We start from the raw sequence: 19,439 nt of genomic DNA, 5'->3' as shown, positions 1-19,439 counted from the left end.
AAAAAATAACAGCAGGAGTCCCACCAGGAACTCCTCCCCCAAGCACTCGGCTCCACAAGGCAAACCTCAGAGAATTACAGGGGAAAAGAGCTCTCCATTTATCAGTAGGGGGCACCCTGGTCCCCACCGCCACTTTGTTTGCCCTCCAAGGGAAAAACCTCTCAATACCAGGTCCAGGAGCAGCTGGATGGGATCACTCAGAACCCAGCCAAGAGCTAATTTTCTCTTGGCTTCAAAATCCATCCTATGCTTGGAGATACTGGGGCTGGGATTCTACAAACCACATTCTGGCTTCGTGCCCTGATAGGCTCTGCCCTCAGGGGGCGCTAGCAGGAATCTGCAAGAATAAGGAGGAAGGAGGAAGTGGCTCCTTGTTCACTTCCTGTTTGCTTCCTGTTCACTTTCTATCAGCTTCCTGTCCCTGCCAGACAGGTTGCTAACCCTAGCAGCACTTTTTCTTCACCCGGGCAGTGGCAACTTCTCCCAGAAATGTTTCAGTGCAGTTTTTGGTTTTTCCAACACTCACAAAAGCAGCCTCAGTGGGGGTCCCCTCAGAGACACCAACAAAACAGCTCCCCAATTCAAAGGCGGGGGCACCATCCCCACAGGGGCTCTCCCCGGAGCTCAGAGATACCAGCTGCGTTGAGCAGCATCCCCACTCCCCCACCTCAGAAGTCTGAGATTCAGCCCCGTGTCCCTTCTCCAAGCAACTACCTTTCAATGAGTCCAGCATCTTCCTCTTGTTCCCAAGCCTCAAGTGTGATGCCTGCTTCCTGTGGTGCTACCTCCATGCATTCCTTTGTATTCCCTTCCTGCCCTTTACTGTCACCTGGCTAATCATTCTTTATATTATCTCTAATAAAATAGCTGGTGTGATTTCTATCTCCTGCCTGGACCCAGACAAATCACCCACATTTTGGTCCTGAGCATCTGTGGCAGAGACTAGAGCCGGGGACTGGCCAACCCCACCGGAGAGCAGTGTGGGAGGGCACACACTCACCCATCCACCTACAGCTCACGTTCTAATCTGGTTTCTCTCAGCCAAGCTCTGCATGAGCAAGAGCAAGTTCAGATTTAAAGGACACCATGAAATGAGTGGTAAATGGAGCTTAATTGCTGTATGTTCTTGGGGGATGGCTGCAAGGACCCCTGGCTAAACATTTGCATGTTTCTCCTTGTTGGTCAGTAGCGAACTGTAGAGAGCATCCTCATCACAGGCTTTCGGGCAAAGATGATCTTGTTATAGTTTTCAGCTGGACAGTCTCTGGAATCCGTACGTAAGCGTGTGGATTCTGGGATCATGATAGAAGCCATGGCCGACACCGAATAAGCGCCCCACATTGATAACGTGGATTCTGACAGCGTGTCCCTAAACACAGCTTTGCCGGAAGACTTGGACGACTTTCTCCTTTTCGGCTGAATGACGCTGGAAGGTTTATTCTGCCTAGACGCCCAGGGGCTTTCCTCGAGGGCACGCATGCATTCCAGTTCTCTAGTTTTGCTTTTCTCAATGAGTCTTTTCACTGTCTGGGAGGTATAGGTGACATAGGCTGGCCAGGGGTCGTGTTTTTCAAGCAGCTTCTGGGGAAGTCCAGTGTTTTCTGTGAGTCCTACCAGCAAAGAGAAATGCAGGCCATTTAGAGGCAGTCACATGCAATAGCTCGATTCTTCAAAAAATGGGAAGGCATCGGAACCAGATTTTGAAGTCCTCCCTATTTTGCACCCCTTGTATTCAGTCAGAATAAAATCCAATTCAAAGTGAGGGAACAGAATGACATCCTAGAAAGTATATCAATTAAACAATGACAGAATGGTAAGGAGCAAGAGACAGAGTCAAACAGACCTGATTGATTTTAAATATTTGCATAATCCCAAATTGTTTTACCCCTGAACTTCTATTTTTTCACCAACAAAAGTGGTTAATCGAAGGCCTGAGAACTAAAAAAAGTAATATATTTCAAGGGCTTGGAACAGTACAGCTTAGTGCTTAAAAGCATGGGTTCTGGGCCGGGCGCGGTGGCTCAAGCCTGTAATCCCAGCACTTTGGGAGGCCGAGACGGGCGGATCACAAGGTCAGGAGATCGAGACCATCCTGGCTAACACGGTGAAACCCCGTCTCTACTAAAAATACAAAAAAACTAGCCGGGCGAGGTGGCGGCGCCTGTAGTCCCAGCTACTCGGGAGGCTGAGGCAGGAGAATGGCGTAAACCCGGGAGGCGGAGCTTGCAGTGAGCTGAGATCCGGCCACTGCACTCCAGTCCGGGCGACAGAGCGAGACTCCGCCTCAAAAAAAAAAAAAAAAAAAAAAAAAAAAAAGCATGGGTTCTGTACTTGTCTGCTTCCAATTCCTACTCTACCCTTTTCGTAGCTGTGAACCTTGAACAAGTTTCTTAACCTTGTTAAACTTCAAGTGCCTCATCTGTAAAATGGTGATTAGAACAAGACAAAGTTCATGGAACTTTCTTGTGGATTAAAGATAATTTATGTAAAGCTTTTAGCACAGTACATGACATAATCAGTAAATGGTACCTAAAACTTTTGGCTATGTCTCCCAGCCCAAACTATTTCATTTAATCCTAGTTACACCTTATAAGGTAGGTATTCTCCCCATTTAATAGAGGACGAACCTGAGGCTGACTAGCTTGCACGACTAACAAGTGGTGGGTTTGAACTCAAGCTTAACAAGGCTCAAAAAAAAAAAACAAAGCTTTTCACTATGGTTGCTGGCCAGAAGTTTGGGGTGTTTGCCAAGAGGGTAGGTGTTGCTAGAAATTCAGTCCATTCGTTTATCAAGCAGCCTGTTCCTTTACAGATCCAAAATCATGGGCATGTCAGTCCTTCTGATCTTTCATTTGCAACGTCACTCTATTTAGCAGAAATGATTCAGTTTCTCTCCTGCAGCTGCTACCTTCCTCTGTGTTCTTATGTGGGGCATTCTTTCCCTAATTCTCTATTTCTTTGGTCAGTTGGAGTTTTGCAGGGAGGGAAGTTAAAAGAGTCATCTTGCCGTCTCCAAACTGAATGCAGTTTTAAAAAAATGCCGTAAGTGGGGATAATCAAGTGAAGTGTAGGTTGTATTCCCACACTACCTCGTGCATGTCCAGGAGCTGGAGCTTGTCTGGGGACAGAGCTGTCAGTAAAGAATGTGCTGTAGAAGGATTCCATCTCCCTATAAAAGTCATGTGTGACATTACCTCTCACTAGAAAATTCTCGGCAAGGCCTCCAAGCACGGACTGTTCACCCTTGCCTCCTCCAAGCAAATGTAAAGATCTCGTGGGATAGGGTATTTGCATGAATCTGGCAGAGTCCAAACTCAAACGCCTGGAGCAAAATGAGCAGCAACCCCCTTCCATCTCCTGAACATGCTCTGTTCTCTGCCAGCATAACAAGAGTGGCCGCCCAGTGGCCTCTTCCCACTGCAAATCCTCCAACCCTAGACGGCCCCAGGGCAGGAGCTTCCATTGGTAACGTTCCCAACCCTACCTTCTTCTTTCTTCATCCTTCTTGCATCCATCTTCTTTTTAATATTTACTGATTTCTTAACATCACAGGTCCAGATTCCTATGGGAAAATACGCTTGTTAGCTAGAGCCTCCTCAAACTGGCCTGAGTTTAGGAAAGCGATTAGTAGCCACCCTGGGGGAGAGGTCCTAAGCTTTTAGCACAGTACATGACATAATCAGTAAATGGTCCTATATGGTCTCTGCATGAGGCTAAGGTGACTTCATCCCCTGAGAAGAGGATATGTTTTCTGTGGAGCTGGAGACAGGCCAGGTGAGCCCCATAAAGGCCTGCAGGCATGGCCTTGCTCAAGAGCTGTAAGCTGTCATGACAGTCTCTGGGTTTTCTGCTTTCCAGTCTCCTAGCTTTAAAGGAGAGAGGCTGGGTAGGCTGGGGGCTGTGTGGAGGCTGATTCACAGAGGGGAAGTGGGAAAAAAAAGTCCCCATTTCAAAACCTTGCTGTCTCCTCTATCAGAGTCCGAGAGTGGTCACATTACTACAAGCGTGACATCCAACCTGCATTTCTCAGCCTGGAATCAGGGAGAGAAGGTAGCAGAGATGGGCAGCGGCCAGGAGTCAGCTGCCGGGGCCCCAAGCCCAGGCTGCAACATGGAAGTCTAATGCTCTATGCGGCCATACAGGCCGCATACAGGTTTCCAATGGAAACCGTGGTGTAGCAGTTCTCAATCTTGAGGCTGCATCCACCTGGAGAGATTGTTAAAGCCCAGATTGCTGGGCCCACCTCTAGAGTTGCTGATTTAGCAACCACTGTTTTAAACCAAAATGGGGAAAGAAAAAAAAAAAAAACTACTGGAGATTTGTAAGGTTATATTATTAACTACCTAGAGACAAGAAATGGGTCCAGGAGATCTTTTTGGTTCCTTTCCAGCTCTAAGACACATGCACATACCTAAGAGTTCATTACATTTCTATATTCAATTTTGCCGTCTCTGCAGCATTTAAGCACTTAAAAACGCCATGAAGCACATCCACTATCACCTGCAAATGCCCATTGAGAAAGAGTCTCAGATGATTCTGAACAGCTCCCAGATGATGCTGGTGCTTTTTGGTCTGGAGGCCACACTTTGAGAACCATGGGTCGAAGACAGTGCTTCTCAAATTTTAGCAAGTACTAGAATCACCTGGAGACCTTGCGCAACCACAGATACCCAGGTCCCACCTTAGAGATTCTCATTCGGTAGGTCTGTTTTGAGGACCTGAGAATTTGCATCTCTAACTAACTCCTAAATGATACTGATGTTGCTGGTCTGTGGTTCATACTCTGAGTGGCCCCGGTTTAGACTGAGTAGTGAGTGTTAAGCCTTTTTTATCAGCTCCCACATACGTGAGGGCTGACTCCTTTCTGCATGGAACACTCCTCTGACATAAGCACTTCCCAGGTTTTTCATCCCCCTTTTTCCCTAATCAAGGAACTATTGTGGAATGCTAGTGAGTGTGTCATTGACAGGGGCAACTTTAAATTCCACTATTTTTATAGAGTAAATTACTCACACATTTCAGCATTTTATTATAACACATCTAACAAAGGATGGCATCCCAGAGATTCATTCATACTCCAAAAAAAAAAAAAAAGGCATTTTTTGGTCAAACCTATTTACAGACAGATCTTACGGAGTCCCTGCTGTGGGTATCAATGGCAATCTTCCACAACAGTGCAGTTCTAGAAGAATTCACAATGTCATTATTCTGAGGCTAGGGAAGAAATAATGCTCAAATAGTCATCTAACCTACAGAAACTTTCATGTCATCATTTTTTTTTAATTGTAAGGTAAAGCATCTTAGTTTTCCTTCTAAGACCTACCATAGAGCCTTAGAATTTAAAGTCACCCATTCCAAGTCTCCCATAACACAGAGCATGACATGCAAGTGGCCACTCAACTTGGGCCTCTCTCTACCTCTAGTGGAAATAGAACTCTTTACTTGTCTTCCATATTTTAGCATTGTCAGAAATTTCTTGGCTGGATGCGGTGGCTCATGCCTGTAATCCCAGTACTTTGGGAGACCGAGGAGGGTGGATCACCTGAGGTCGGGAGTTTGAGATCAACCTGGTTAACATGGTGAAACCCTGTCTCTACTAAATATACAAAATAAGCCAGGCGTGGTGGCGCATGCCTGTAATCCCAGCTACTCGGGAGGCTGAGGCAGAAGAATCGCTTGAACCCGGGAGGCGGAGGTTGCAGTGAGCTGGAATCACATCGCTGCACTCCAGCCTGGGCAATGGACTGAGACTCCGTCTCCAAAAAGAAAAAAAAGAAAGAAATTTCTTCATCTTCTCATATGTAAAATAGGATGCCAGATGGTGGCAATATGTTTCAGCTGGCAGTATTTGGGAGATTTGGGAGTCATTCCTTTCATCATTGCTTCTAAGTTTCTAGTTGATGAACCCTGAAGCCTGAGGAAAGCACAGTCTTGGTCAAACATTGGTTTCCAGACTTGTGTGCATCTGTGTGACCCACCACCCTGCTCAGAGCCTCTGGCCAGGATTCACCTGACCCCTACAGCTGTGCCATGTGACTGATAGGACGTGTCTACAAATGGTGGGTTTTTCTCATACCTGCTGAAGCAGGGACTAGGAAACCATAGAAAGAACCAAGGGAGGGAGTGTTTGAGACTGCCTCAAAACTCATGGGAAGGACTTGTTTGTTTGAAAATAACAGGAGACAAATAGTTGACATTAAGTCTGAAGAGAAGCTGTGGGCTTTTATAATTTCCTTCAATTCCAGCACAAAGGTTCCATTTTGTGTCCCTGTAAATGAAATGCAAACCAGCAGTCTACAGACAGAAACAGCATTGACGGGAGGGGCAGGAGGCAGAGTGTTGAAGCGGCTTTCTTGTTTTTCCTACAGACACAAAGCCCATGTTCAGACCACTGGGCTTTCAGGGCCAGCTCCCCACTCCCCCCACTCAATCTCTCATCCCACCATTTTCAGAATCTAATCTGATACACTGCGTTTGGCCTAGATCATTCAATTACCTGGAACGCGAAACAATCCGTCTTGATCACCTTCCTTAACTTCTTAGGACCTCAATTGTCGCTTACAAAATGAGGATGAGGATGAACTGCTGTCCCAGAGAGACACAGTTCTGTAATTTTTCCTTTTTTTTTTTTTTGTTTTAGAGACAGGGCCTCACTCTGTCACTCTGGCTGGAGTATAGTGGCACAATCATAGCTCACTGCAGCCTTCAACTCCTGGGCTCAAGCAGTCCTCCTGCCTTCACCTCCTGGGTAGCTGGGACTACAGGAACACACCACCATACCTGGATAATTTTTTTTTTTTTTAAGTAGAGACGGGGTCTCGCTATTTTGCCCAGTCTGATCTCAAGCTCCTGGGCTCAAGTGATCCTCCCACCTCTGCCTCCCAAAGTGCCGGGATTATAGGTGTGAATCATAACACCTACCCCACAGTTGCTTTAAAAATATCTGGAAATTGCTTTCTTTGCCACATCTACTGCAAGAATAAAAACCATTCTCAGCAATCAGACTGCCAACATTCTAGAAAATATTGACATTACTTTGAAGGGACGCACAGTTATCGTGAAGGGCCGCAGAGGGACTTCAATCACATCAATGTAGAACTCAGTCTTCTTGGAAAGAAAGCAAAAAAGGCTCCGGGTTGACAAATCGTGGGGTAACAGAAAGGAACTGGCTACCGTTCGGACTATTTGTACTCGTGGACAGAACATGATCAAGGGTGTTACACTGGGCTTCCATTACAAGTTGAGGTCTGTGTATGGTCACGTCCCCATCAATGTCGTTATCCAGGAGAATGGTTCTCCTGTTGAAATCTGAAATTTCTCAGGTGCAAAACACATCCACAGGGCTCGGATGAGACCAGGTGTTGCTTGTTCAGTATCTCAAGCCCAGAAAGATGAATTAATCCTTGAAGGCAACGACACTGAGCTTGTTTCAAATTCAGCAGCTTTGATTCAGCAAGCCAAAACAGTTAAAAACAAGGGTATCAGGAAATTTTTGGATGGTCTTTATGTCTCTGAAAAAGGAACTGTTCAGCAGGCTGATGAGTAAGATCTAAGAGATGTCCAGCTACAGAAACAAGATACCGGATGATTCCTAAGACCTGCTTGTGATATTAAAAGATGTAATAAAAGACCAGTTGATTTGGGAAAAAAAAAATGTCTGGAAATTAAAATGCTTGTAAACCAGTGGTCCCCAAACTTTGCAGCACATTGGAATCACTAGGGATCTTGGAAAAATACAAATGTAGGCGCCCACTCCCAACATCATGATTTGACTGGAATGGGATGTAGTACAGGCATTGGGATTAAAAGTTTCCCAGACAATTTCTCTGTGCAGCAAAATTTGGGAAATGTTGTTCTAGAATCTAAAACAAAAAACCACTGAAGATTTATAAAATATTATTATTAACTACTTAGAAACAGAAAACAAACCAGGTGCGGTGGCTTACACCTGTAATCCCAGAACTTTAGGAGGCCAAGGTGAGTGGATCACTTGAGGCCAGGAGTTCGAGACCAGCCTGGACAGCGTGGTGAAACTGTCTCTACTAAAAATACAAAAATTAGCCAAGCACGGTGGCAGGCGCCTGTAGTCCTAGCTGCTCGGCAGTCTGTGGCAGCAGAATTGCTTGAGTCCAGGAGAAGGAGGTTGCGGTGAGCTGAGATCACCCCACTGCACTCTAGCCTGGGTGAGAGAGAGAGAGAGAACGGGTCCAGAAGGTCTTTTCAGCCCCTTTGCAGTCCTAAGACACACGCTTTCACTCAAGAATCCCTGATTACAGTCAGCAGTGCATCTCAGGAGCCTTTAAACATTTAAAAGGGCCACAGAGTACTTCCACAACCACCACCTGACAATACCAAAATTGACTTAGATCAAAGAAGAAGAAGCAGTGGCTTTAAAGTCCAGAGCTAAGGAAACTGTGGTCGCCATGGGATTCTCATGCAGATCTAATGATCTCACCCTCTCTGGCCACAAGCTGCATCCTTATCTCAGGAAACCATCTTGCAAAAGGATTTTACAGGTTCCAGGCAGGATTGATGGATTAGTGCTCTGGCACAAATCGACCCCACTCAGACTTTTTACCCCACTAATGCTGTGAAAGTAGTGCCATTTACATAGTCATGACGAGTGGATTATTATCTCAATCTAGTGTTTCCTAAACCGTGTCCCACAGAATGCAAGAATCTCTCTTCAAGATGTTAATAGGTATTACTTAAAGAAAAAGAAGGGACCCATGGCAAAAGCTGCCCTGTAAAGCCATATAGATTGTTTAACCCAGGAGTCGCCACATCTTCTAAATGGTGCAAGATTTCAGGCCTGTCCTCAGTCAACTAAGTTAGAAAAAAAATTGCCATGTTAAAAAAATTCCTTTGGGGCAGGATTTTCAGAGTCTGTTGTATGTTCATTTGTTCCGTAATTCTCCAAAAGGAAGACTGAATATGCAGCATCCCCTAATCTCATTTGACCAAGGAATCACTCATTCATTCATTCATTTATTGTGTGAGGCATCTCATGGAGCTAGAAACCAGTGACACATTTGTGGCGATTGTGAAACAATGTTCTTCTCCTGCCCTTATTTTGGAATTGCAAGCCTCAGAGAATGTTGTGGAGTAAGAGGATAGAATGATGAACTTGCTCAGGGTATAGTTGGGTCTTCAATGAATCACCTCCTCTGAAATCAGCTGCAGGGTCCCCAAAACTGTCCCTATGCAGAAGAACAAACTCCACTAGAAACAAGACCCGCGTTCCCTCTGTTCAGCCTCTTTCCTCTCTTCTCTGCTCCAATCTGCAAGGCTTCTTTTGTTTGTCTCACCTCTCACTTTTCTCCCTGAGCCATCCCTAGGTGTCTTGCCTGGCCCCAGAAGGAGAACCACATTTTCTCAAACAGCAACCTGATGCAAAGCCTCATTTCACCTCTGCATTTTATCCTCTTTAACCTTTCATCTCCTCCCTGCCCTCAGCCTTTTTCTTTTTTTTTTCCTACCCTCTGGCCACTCCTCATTTATTTTTGGCTAAAGAGGAAGCTGCCACTAAAGCCAGAAGTGTCTTGAAAGGCTCATCTCTGAGATCTGGAAAGATGGTCCTGGGCAAAGATCCACTTAGCAGAACGTGCGGTTTCCATGCTGATCTCCACCCGAATGGGCTGACAGGAGACCCACAGAACTGCGCACCTCACAGGGTCGGCACAGGCACTGACTCCCTGAACTTCAAATTGAGAAACGCGGGGAAACAGTGAGTGCACACCTCCAGATTCTCAGTGGCGCCCCCTTCTGACTGTCTCCACTTCTTCACCCTGCCCCTATCCCATGGAAACTCACCATGGCCCCACCTCTACCAAATGGGCTCTGCGGGGTGCACACAAGAAGATGACCATTTCTTGTGCCTTTAGTGACACAGACAATGGGGAGCCTTGGGAATCCTAGAAATGTTAAGACAAAGGGGAGTGGGAGTGGGGAGGGGCGAGTCGTTCTTTCGGGAAAGAAGGCATCTCTCTCTTTCTCCCTGTGCAATAATTTGCTAGACACCATCTCCTCCTCCCTAGCGCCCCTCCCCAGAAACGAACACACACACAAAGAAGAGGAGAAACAAGTCCATGACCACACTATCTTTAAAAAGTCATGTTGCATACGGTGGGCCATTTGGTAGGTGTTAGCATGTTCTTATACAGACCGTGCCTCTTTCTGGGGGATCAACTCTCTCTAACCACATCAGGGTGAGGAGGTGGGAGTCTAATCAGAATTGTTCACCTTCTAACACAGACTTGGCATTACTGATTCATCACTTATGCTGGAAAGGAGGGGATATGTTGCTTCTTGATAATGCTTCTATACTTTATTTTCTGTATCGATTATACATGTACATTGAGGGCATTTTATTGTCCAATGGTGAAAACAGTTCAAGTACCTATGGCCATTCAACATATATTCATTCATGCACAAATGCACACTTGTACACATTCAAAAAACCTGTCCTGAGCTCCAAACATTACTCTTCTGAGAGGCACAGGTCCTGCACTCACCCAGAACCCACTGTGGATTTTCTGCATTTGCCTTACTTTGGGATCTACCCTTCTCAATGTCAGGGGTCCACAATCCAGGTTTCCCATGCTGATAAATCCAGACGAATCCTTGCCATCTGTGTTTTGAGAAACAAAAGCAGAGGCCTCCCAGTACATAGGACAATACATGTTCCATCAACCACTCTGCAGTCAGGTACTGACTAAACATCTCATACACCAGGCGGGCACTGAGCCTTGGTTCAAGGAGCTCATAGCCCCATGAGGAAGACAGACCACCAGTTTCCTAACTCAACCTGGGTGGGGAGGGGTGTCAAGAAGCAGGTTCAAGAAGAGAAAATGTTTGTGCTAAATCTCAAAGGGCAAAGGAAATGATGGACAGTGGGCATGGTTTAAATGCCAACCTCAATGTTTCCAAATCCTAAGTGAAATGCTTCCTCATTCAAGATCCATGTTCTCCTTCCAGCATGAAGATAAAATAGGCAGTTTCCAAACAATATGTTTTCTGCATGTGGATTATAATGCTGAATTGGCTGAAGAAACACTTTACAAATTCACTGCAAGAAAGAAGCATTAGGCATTGTATACCTATCAGGTACAACCATGAATCTGAATTTTATATTTATCCAAGGAATATTCAATTATAAATATTAAACTCCCACTTTAAGATGACATTGGAAGGCCCATTGAGCATAAAACACATGTGGCCATTATCTATTGATCTATTATCTACAGATCTAGTTCCAAATTTAAAAATTCAATTTCCAAAACAAGTCAGGCAGGAATAATCAGAGGAGAGATTTTCAGCCTTTTTCTTCCATGGCCATTTTTGGGGTAGGCTTGTACACTGGCAGGCTGGACACATAGGAAAGATATGGAGAAGCAGGCAGCAAGAAATAGCCCTACAACCTCATATTCAGGAAAACAAACATGAAAGGCTTTAAGCAATTTGTGCCCAGAGACCCTCTCTCTGGCTCCTGAGCAGTGTGACCATTAAAATGTGTGGCCTCACAATGTCTAATCAATCAGAAAAAGGAAGTCCTGCTCCGTTGAAACAATAGGGACATTGTGAACCTGGAGAACACTTCGGGGAAACAGCCTGTCATTTCCCAGGACTGCGCTCAATCCATGGGCCAGGCCACCCCTTTTGAAATGCTCAAAGCACTAGGAATCAAGGCCAGTGTTTGTTTTGAAGAAGATGACTTGTATTTGAGATTTTACCTAGAAGAAAAGAAAGTAGCTGCCTCCTACATGATTCAGTTATTCCATCAGCCTATTGACAGCTTGTACTCAGTAGCACACAGTTCCCCAGTGCATGTCAGAATGTGAGAAAATGCATGCATCACCCATTGCACCCAACTCTTGAGTAATAAGCATCCCCCAAAATCTTGTCTCCCCATTCTCAGCTCCCATCACCAAGACTCTCCCCCTACACACATACACACACATTCACACACTTATGCATCTGCACGCACACATGTACATACACATGTTTACTTGCATGCACACATACACACGCACACTCAGCTCTCAACACCGCATCACTCCCCACGCTAGCCAAGCTCTCATACCTTTACCCCTTGGCACATTCTGTTCTTTTGCCCTGAATTCTCTTCCCAGTCTCCACGTCTTTTTTTTTTTTTTTGAGACGGAGCAAGATCGCTCTGTCACCCAGACTGGAGTGCAGTGGTGCCATCTTGGCTCACGGCAAGCTCCGCCTCCCAGGTTCACACCATTCTCCTGCCTCAGCCTCCCCAGTAGCTGGGACTACAGGCGCCCGCCACCATGCCCAGCTAATTTTTTTGTATTTTTAGCAGAGACGCGGCTTCACCATGTTAGCCAGGATGGTCTCAATCTCCTGACCTCATGATCCACCCGCCTCGGCCTCCCAAAGTGCTGGGATTACAAGCGTGAGCCACCACACCCGGCCCCCGTCTCCACTTTTAAGGAACTGCACATCCTCCAAATAGCCTGGACCATAGCATGACCATGCAGCAAACACTTTTCTAACCCTTCCAGGAAGGGAATCACTCATGCGCTCTCAGAGAAAGGTGAGAGTGACTGTATTATAAATAGTGTGTGTCACAATTATGTTGAGAAATTGCCAGAAAGCAAAAAGGTGTGAGGCTTTACTTCGCGCCTTGGGTAAACTAATGAAATTGCATTCAAAATCTGAAAAGCTGAGGATAAGAAGCTGAAATATAGAGACACACACACACTTTCTCCTCTCTCCCTTCTGCCGCAGACACCCCTGGGACTTTCTGCCAAGAGCACTTTGTCAGGTCATCATCAGGGGACGTGCTCTCTCTCCTGGGCCTTTGCAGACCTCTCAAGGAAGGGTTGTTCTGGAGCCTGGAGGCAGTCACTTTCCTTACCCACAACTGCCATCCTCAAACCATTTCTCCTCCCCTGAAGCTTGTGCCCGGTCTACAACACCACCTCACCTGCCTGCCAGCTTCTGAGCTCTGTCCTCTGCCCCTCAGTCCCTGACAACTTGAGCCCCAGGCACGCTGTCCTCCTCTGCACTGTTACCCTGTCATCACCATGGCTTCTTCGTCATCTCCTGAATGATCCGTGCAAACCTCCAGCCCAGCAGTCCTCGACCTGCTCACTTCCAATCACCAGGTCTTCCTCTCAGTCACCACCACCCCTGCCTCTGTGATCAGCCCACTGTTCTTATCATCCCCAATAAGCACACTACATCCGAAATCTAAGCTGCGAGCATCTCACTCCTACTCTTCCCTCCTCTATCCCTCCAGCTCACTCCCCAAGCAGTTCCCAGTCCAGTAATTCCTGGATTTCAATCCATTCACCCCACCTTCCCCTTAGTCTCCCCTTTGTGTCCCAGCTTCCTGCTTTATCTTGTTGATACCCCATAGCTCCTCCTTATGGTCCCTTGCAAACACCCTTAACCCCGTATCCCTCTCCCATGTGCCGGGCAAACACATATTTGCATGGCAAAGCTTTAATACCAGTTCAGTCCACCTGTGGGGCTCTTTTGGGTGCCGTCATCTCAGTAACTAAACATGATAGGAGGAAAATGCCACCGTGCCGATTGGTCCCACGTGGAATAACAGCTAATATTTCTATGACATGTGGTGCGACCAGGGCACAGGCTAAGCGTCTTACCTATAGTAACTAATTAAATCCTCACAAAACCCATATGCATTAGGTACTATTGTATTAATCTCATTTGACAGGCAAGGAAACTGGAGCCTGTAGGGACATTAAGCAGTCTGTCCAAGGTCACACAACGATAAAGTGACAAAAAAAAAACAGGATTTGCCCTCAGGCAGTCTAGCTGCAGAATCCTTTTCTTTATAATTCCACACACTTGCTCCTCAATCTCCAAGTCAATCAACAGAGCTAGTCCAACCAACACTTCCCCCTTCCTACTCCTTTCACTCTTCCACCCCCCAAGCAACTCTTTCTTTTTTTAATATTATATTTATTTTAGATTCAGGGATCCGTGTGCCTGTTTGTTACATGGGTATATCGTGTCATGGTGAGCTTGGGCTCCTAGTGAACCCATCACCCAAAATATTGAACATTGTACCGAACAGGTAATTGTTCAACCCTTACTCTCCTCTCATCCTCCTCCCTTTTGGAGTCCACGGTGTCTATTGTCTTCACTTTTTTTTTTTTTTTTTTTTTTGAGACGGAGTCTTGCTCTGTCACCCAGGCTGGAGTGCAGTGGCCGGATCTCAGCTCACTGCAAGCTCCGCCTCCCGGGTTTACGCCATTCTCCCGCCTCAGCCTCCCGAGTAGCTGGGACTACAGGCGCCCGCCACCTCGCCCAGCTAGTTTTTTGTATTTTTTAGTAGAGACGAGGTTTCACCATGTTCGCCAGGATGGTCTCGATCTCCTGACCTCGTGATCCGCCCGTCTCGGCCTCCCAAAGTGCTGGGATCACAGGCTTGAGCCACCGCGCCCGGCCAGTTTTTTTTTTTTTTAGTAGAGACGGGGTTTCACCATGTTAGCCAGGATGGTCTCGATCTCCTGACCTCGTGATCTGCCTGTCTGGGCCTCCCAAAGTGCTGGGATTACAGGCTTGAGCCACCGCGCCCGGCCTTGTCTTCACTTTTATGTCCATGTGTACACATCATTTACCTCCCACTCGTAAGTGACAACATGTCATATTTTATTTTCTGTTTCTGGGTTAGTTTACTTAGAATAATGGCCTCCAGCTCCATCTATATTGTTGCAAAGGACAGTCTTTCATTCTTTTTTATGGCTGCATAGTATTCCATGGCATATATATGCCACATTTTTCTTATCCAGTCAACCATTGGTGGAGATTTAGGTTGATTCCATGACTTTGTTATTAGGAACAGTGCTGGGATAAACATATGAGTGCAGGTGTCTTTTTGATAAAATTATTTCTATTCCTTTGGGTAGATTCCCAGTAGTGGGATTGCTATGTCCAATGGTAGTTCTATGTTTAGTTCTTTAAGAAATTTTCATATTTTTTTCAATAGAAGTTAAATATTTTATATCCCCACCAAGCAACTATTTCAAACCTCCTCTTCACCTCCTTCTCCTTCCATTGTAGGTTAATGTCTTTGTCTTGCCCTACTTTGAGAAAAATCCAAGAATCCATCAAGAACTCCCTCATCTCCCGCCATGACTTGTACCAACTCTCCACCATATGCTCCCCTGCACTTTGCCTTCCTTCCTGTTACAATGAATGAAGCATCCCTTTTCCTGTCAAAGAACACCTCTCCACTTGCAACCCAGGCCTCTCTCCCTCCACCTTCCAAAATGCAGTGGTCATGGACAGAGTTGAGCACTCACTCTCACATTCTTGAAATGTTCTCCTACCTGGTTTCCGTGACGCCACAGGAGTAGAATCCCACCATCACTTAGCAAGCTCCTTCTCAGTCTCCATTGAGGATTTCTGGGTCCCCTTCTTTTTTTTTTTTTTATCTCCACATATCCCCAAAGTGATGGGAACCAGTTTTGTGGCTTTATATCTCATCAATTTGCCAAATCTAACTAGACTGACTTCTTTCCCACAGTCCAAATATATATATCCAACTGCCAATATACTACATCTTTATTTGTATATCTAATAAGCTCTCAAACTTTTCATGGTTCAAACAAACTCTTGACCTTTCTCCATAAAATGCTCCTTTCTGGTCTCTTCCATCTCAGAAAGAGGCATCATCATTCATCGAATTGCCCAATTCAAACATCTAACATCTCTTGCTTCTTTATTCAATATCTCCAGCCCATTATCCTCCCCAACCCCACCATGATTTAACTTCTCTATGCCACCAGCCTCCTCTAAGACGTCAACATCTATTAACTGAACTACTGAACACCTGCTACTGGTCTCCCTGCTTCCACTCTTGTTCTCCTATGATATGATTTGGCTGTGTCCCCACCTAAATCTCATCGTGAATTGTACCTCCCATAATCCCCACTGTTGTGGGAGGGACCTGGTGTGAGGTAACTAAATCATGGGGGTGGGTTTTTCCCATGCTGTTCTTGTGATAGTGAATAAGTCTTACAAGATCTGATTGTTTTATACGGGGCAGTTCCCCTGCACATGCTGTCTTGCCTGCTGCCATGTAAGACATACTTTACTTCTCCTTCACCTTCCACCATGATTGTGGAGACCTCCCCAGCCATGTGGAACTGTGAATCCATTAAACTTCCTTCCTTTTATAATTATAATTTATAATTAGCCAGTCTCGGGTATTTCTTCATAGCAGTATGAAAATGGACTAATACACCCTACAACTCCTTCTCCAAAGAGGACCCAGAGTGATTATTTTTAAACATGATCAGATTAAATCATACCCCTGCCTAACATTCTCATGGCTCCCCCTCCATTTAGAAGCCAATGCCAGTTCCTTATGTTGGCCTGCAAACCCTCTTTGATCTGGCCCCTACCTCCCCTCCCAGCCTTAGCTAGAGTGGCTCCCCACATTACCCACTGTGCCCAGCCACACTGGCCTTGCCTCTCTTCTTTAAAAACATCAAGCATGTTCCCACCTTAGGGTCCTTCCCCAGCTACTGCCTCTGCCTGGGATGCATATGTCCCTGATCTTCACATGGGTTGTTCCTTCTTAGAAGTCAGGATTCAGCCTAAATGTCAACTCCTCAGCCTTCCCTGACTACATAACAGCACCACCAGCCACTATCACATCTCCTATTTTAATACTCTGCCTAACACTATCCCTGCCTGACATTTCTTATGATTTACTCATTTATTTTCTCTTAACCAGCTAGACTATATGCCACATGACAGCAGCAATCTCATCCATCACATTCATTGCTCTGTCCACAGGACCTTAAGTCGAAATCATCAGATAAATGGACATTCCTGCAATTGCCATAAGTAACTTCTCCTGGAATCTCCAGGGATCACTGGAAATCCAAATATCCAGCAGCTGCACACTTGTATGGGACACAAATGAAAAACACAGACTGTCTCACTTGGCAGTAGCCACTATTAGAGAAGGTAAAATGACAAAAGGTGGGACATTATCCTGAAAAATATGACAAACAAATAGGATTAATGGAGAGGCCTGGGTTCAAATCCTAGCACTGCTCGTTACTGCTTTTAAGTGGGTAAATCCCTTGCCCTATTTCTCTCTGAGTCTTAAAGTTTTCCCCCATCCATAAAATGGTAATGATACCTGTCCCAGTAGGTTTATTGTGAAGACTGAATGAGACATCACAGGTGCCTATTAAGGAGCAAGAATTCAAGCACACGGACCCGTGACAGCACAGGATTCAGGCTTTGTTGCAAGAAGAAATGAAACCTTGTCTAATATGAAAAAGTCCATGGCACCTAAATGTACCAAATTCTAACTCAAGCTCTACTCCACTTTCCCTTCAAAACTCCATTTCTAGTCTCACCTGGTCCAATATGTGTTCTTACCAGGGCCAGGTGTCATCACCACCAAATGCAGCTCCAGGGGTATCTTCTGTATGTTGTTGATGGATGTTAGCTGCTTTTTCAAATGCATGAAGTTACTTGCCTCATAATGATTGTAAATTCACCCACATGGTCCCTCCTCTATACGCCCTTCATATCTCCTTCCAGGACTGCTCCAGTGATACTTCTTTTGAAAGGCTGTCCCAGGCCTCTAGGTGGAATAGACAGGCCCTCCTCTCTGCTCCCAAGTATCTTATCTGAAGCTTATCTATCAGGGCCATTTATCCCATTATGTGTTATTTAGTTGGTATGTCTCTCTCTCTCTCTCTCTCTCTCTCTCTCTCTGTCTCTCTCTCCCTCTCTCTCTGTCTCTCTCTCCCTCCTTAAATTGTGTTTTTAAGGCTCAGAGGTGAAATCTTACATTCCAGACAACTCTTGGCCCACTGGGAGGATAGACTCTGGTCAAAACCCAAGGCCATATTCACTTACCGTGTCCTGATATCTTGCCTTCCTCTCTTCTCCCAGCTGAAAACTCTTTCTTCAAGTCCCTGGTGCATCTCATTTCACTGGGTTCCTGAGAAACACAGAATGAGGAAGGTTAACTGGCAAAATTTTAATATAATGTAACTAAGATGAATGATTTGGGGATGGGGAGAGAATTGACACTTAAATATATAAAAAATTGTTGCCTATGATTAAAAATTAAAATAGCAATTGTCCATTCCCCAGAAGTCACAAAAGAGGCCTCTTGAAATTGGGCAGAAACCTTTAATTATTCATTTCAAATGAGTCTTTCTAGGCACAAAGATATCCCAATAGTATACAATGAAACATAACTATCCACATAGAAAATATGTGTGGGTAACATGCCAGGAAATCCTGAAGTTCTGACAAAAGGAGTTTTTGTTGAGTCAGAAATCCAATTAAACAAAAAGGGTTTTAATGTGTCTTCTTGGCATGGTGGAGAGATGCATCAAATACTTTTAAAATCCGGGAACGGGCCCTTCATGAAGTGTGTTCTGTGGCATCCTCTTCCCAACAAAGGCCTGGCCTTTAAAAACCACCCTCGTGCACCATTGCAGAAAAACCACCCTCTCTTTACTGTTCTAGTGAGGTTCTGCAATATTATTGTGTATGGATTTCAATATCTGAAGATGGCAATTGATAGGAGAATTCACCAAAGTTCCCAAAACAGTAAAACTGCATATTAAACAATTGTTTTGGGGAAAGTATAGCATAGAATTCAGAGCTCGAGTTCAAGACAGGTCAGTGACTTAGCTGCGTGACCAGGAACAAGGAACAAGACAGTTAAAATTCAGAAGCCTCTGTGTTCTCATCTGTAAAACAGAGGCAGTAAGAGAAACTATCCTTGGAGTGCCATGAGGATTTAATGAGATAATTCATATACGGCATTAGGCAGAGGGCACAGGCACATGGTAAGAGCCTATTGGCTGGACTGTTATCATCATTAATATGCAGGGTGGCAATGTCTGCTGCAATGCCAAAACAATGCAGTCCAATGTTCAGGCTGGAGAAATTAGTACCAAGACACATCTTGCCAAAACTGAGTCACTGCGTTGAAGATCAGGGAAGGGACTGGAGTCATAGGAGGTCAGAACACATGCTCAGGGGACTCTTCAACACAACTGCTGCCACAGTGGTATCCCTACATCTCACCCATTCCTCCCCAGCCACACTACTTTTCACATCCCAAGAGTCCTGTTTATACCATCTGCTCACTAAAAGGCACTCTCTAGAGCTCATCCCCCAGCCCAGATGGGTCCCAGCCATCTGGCATTGGTCCCAGGCGTTGCGTCCACTTGCAGCCATATATGTGCACATGTTAACTGAGGAAGGTTTCCAGCCAATAGACAGCAATACACACAAGTGCACATATACACACAGCCCTGAGCAGAACATCCATATAGTCACTGGCATGAGAAAGAGTCTACAAGCCACACACACATGCATGCACGAATATATACACACACAGGCACATGCATACACACACAGGCACACACCTGTGTAACTCCCTAAGT

At 45.4% G+C, this 19,439-nt stretch overlaps 1 protein-coding gene across 7 annotated transcripts in view; it reads right to left on the bottom strand.

Annotated features, from left to right (window-relative positions):
* Positions 1-452: 452 nt before the first annotated feature.
* Positions 453-19,439, bottom strand: part of CDRT4 (CMT1A duplicated region transcript 4) — a 74,544-nt gene continuing 55,557 nt past the window's right edge. For 4 of the 7 annotated variants that reach the window (XM_033184484.1, XM_033184485.1, XM_033184486.1 and 1 more), the window contains exons 2-4: positions 17,890-17,974; positions 3,485-3,562; positions 910-1,610 (exon numbers count right to left, since the gene is read on the bottom strand). In XM_033184484.1, coding sequence (XP_033040375.1) covers positions 1,183-1,610; positions 3,485-3,562; positions 17,890-17,962 — 579 coding nt within the window. In that variant the 5' untranslated portion in view covers positions 17,963-17,974 and the 3' untranslated portion in view covers positions 910-1,182. Of the gene's footprint in view, positions 1,611-3,089; positions 3,170-3,484; positions 3,563-10,915; positions 11,069-17,889; positions 17,979-19,439 lie in introns of those variants that run through there. The other 3 variants (XM_033184488.1, XM_033184487.1, XM_033184482.1) reach the window with 3 other exon arrangements.

The sequence above is a fragment of the Trachypithecus francoisi genome, unplaced genomic scaffold, assembly GCF_009764315.1.
Source record: "Trachypithecus francoisi isolate TF-2019V2 unplaced genomic scaffold, Tfra_2.0 Lachesis_group20, whole genome shotgun sequence".
Taxonomy (NCBI): Eukaryota; Metazoa; Chordata; class Mammalia; order Primates; family Cercopithecidae; genus Trachypithecus; species Trachypithecus francoisi.
Note: the sequence above shows the minus strand (reverse complement) of the source record. Positions and strands in the feature narration are given on the sequence as shown.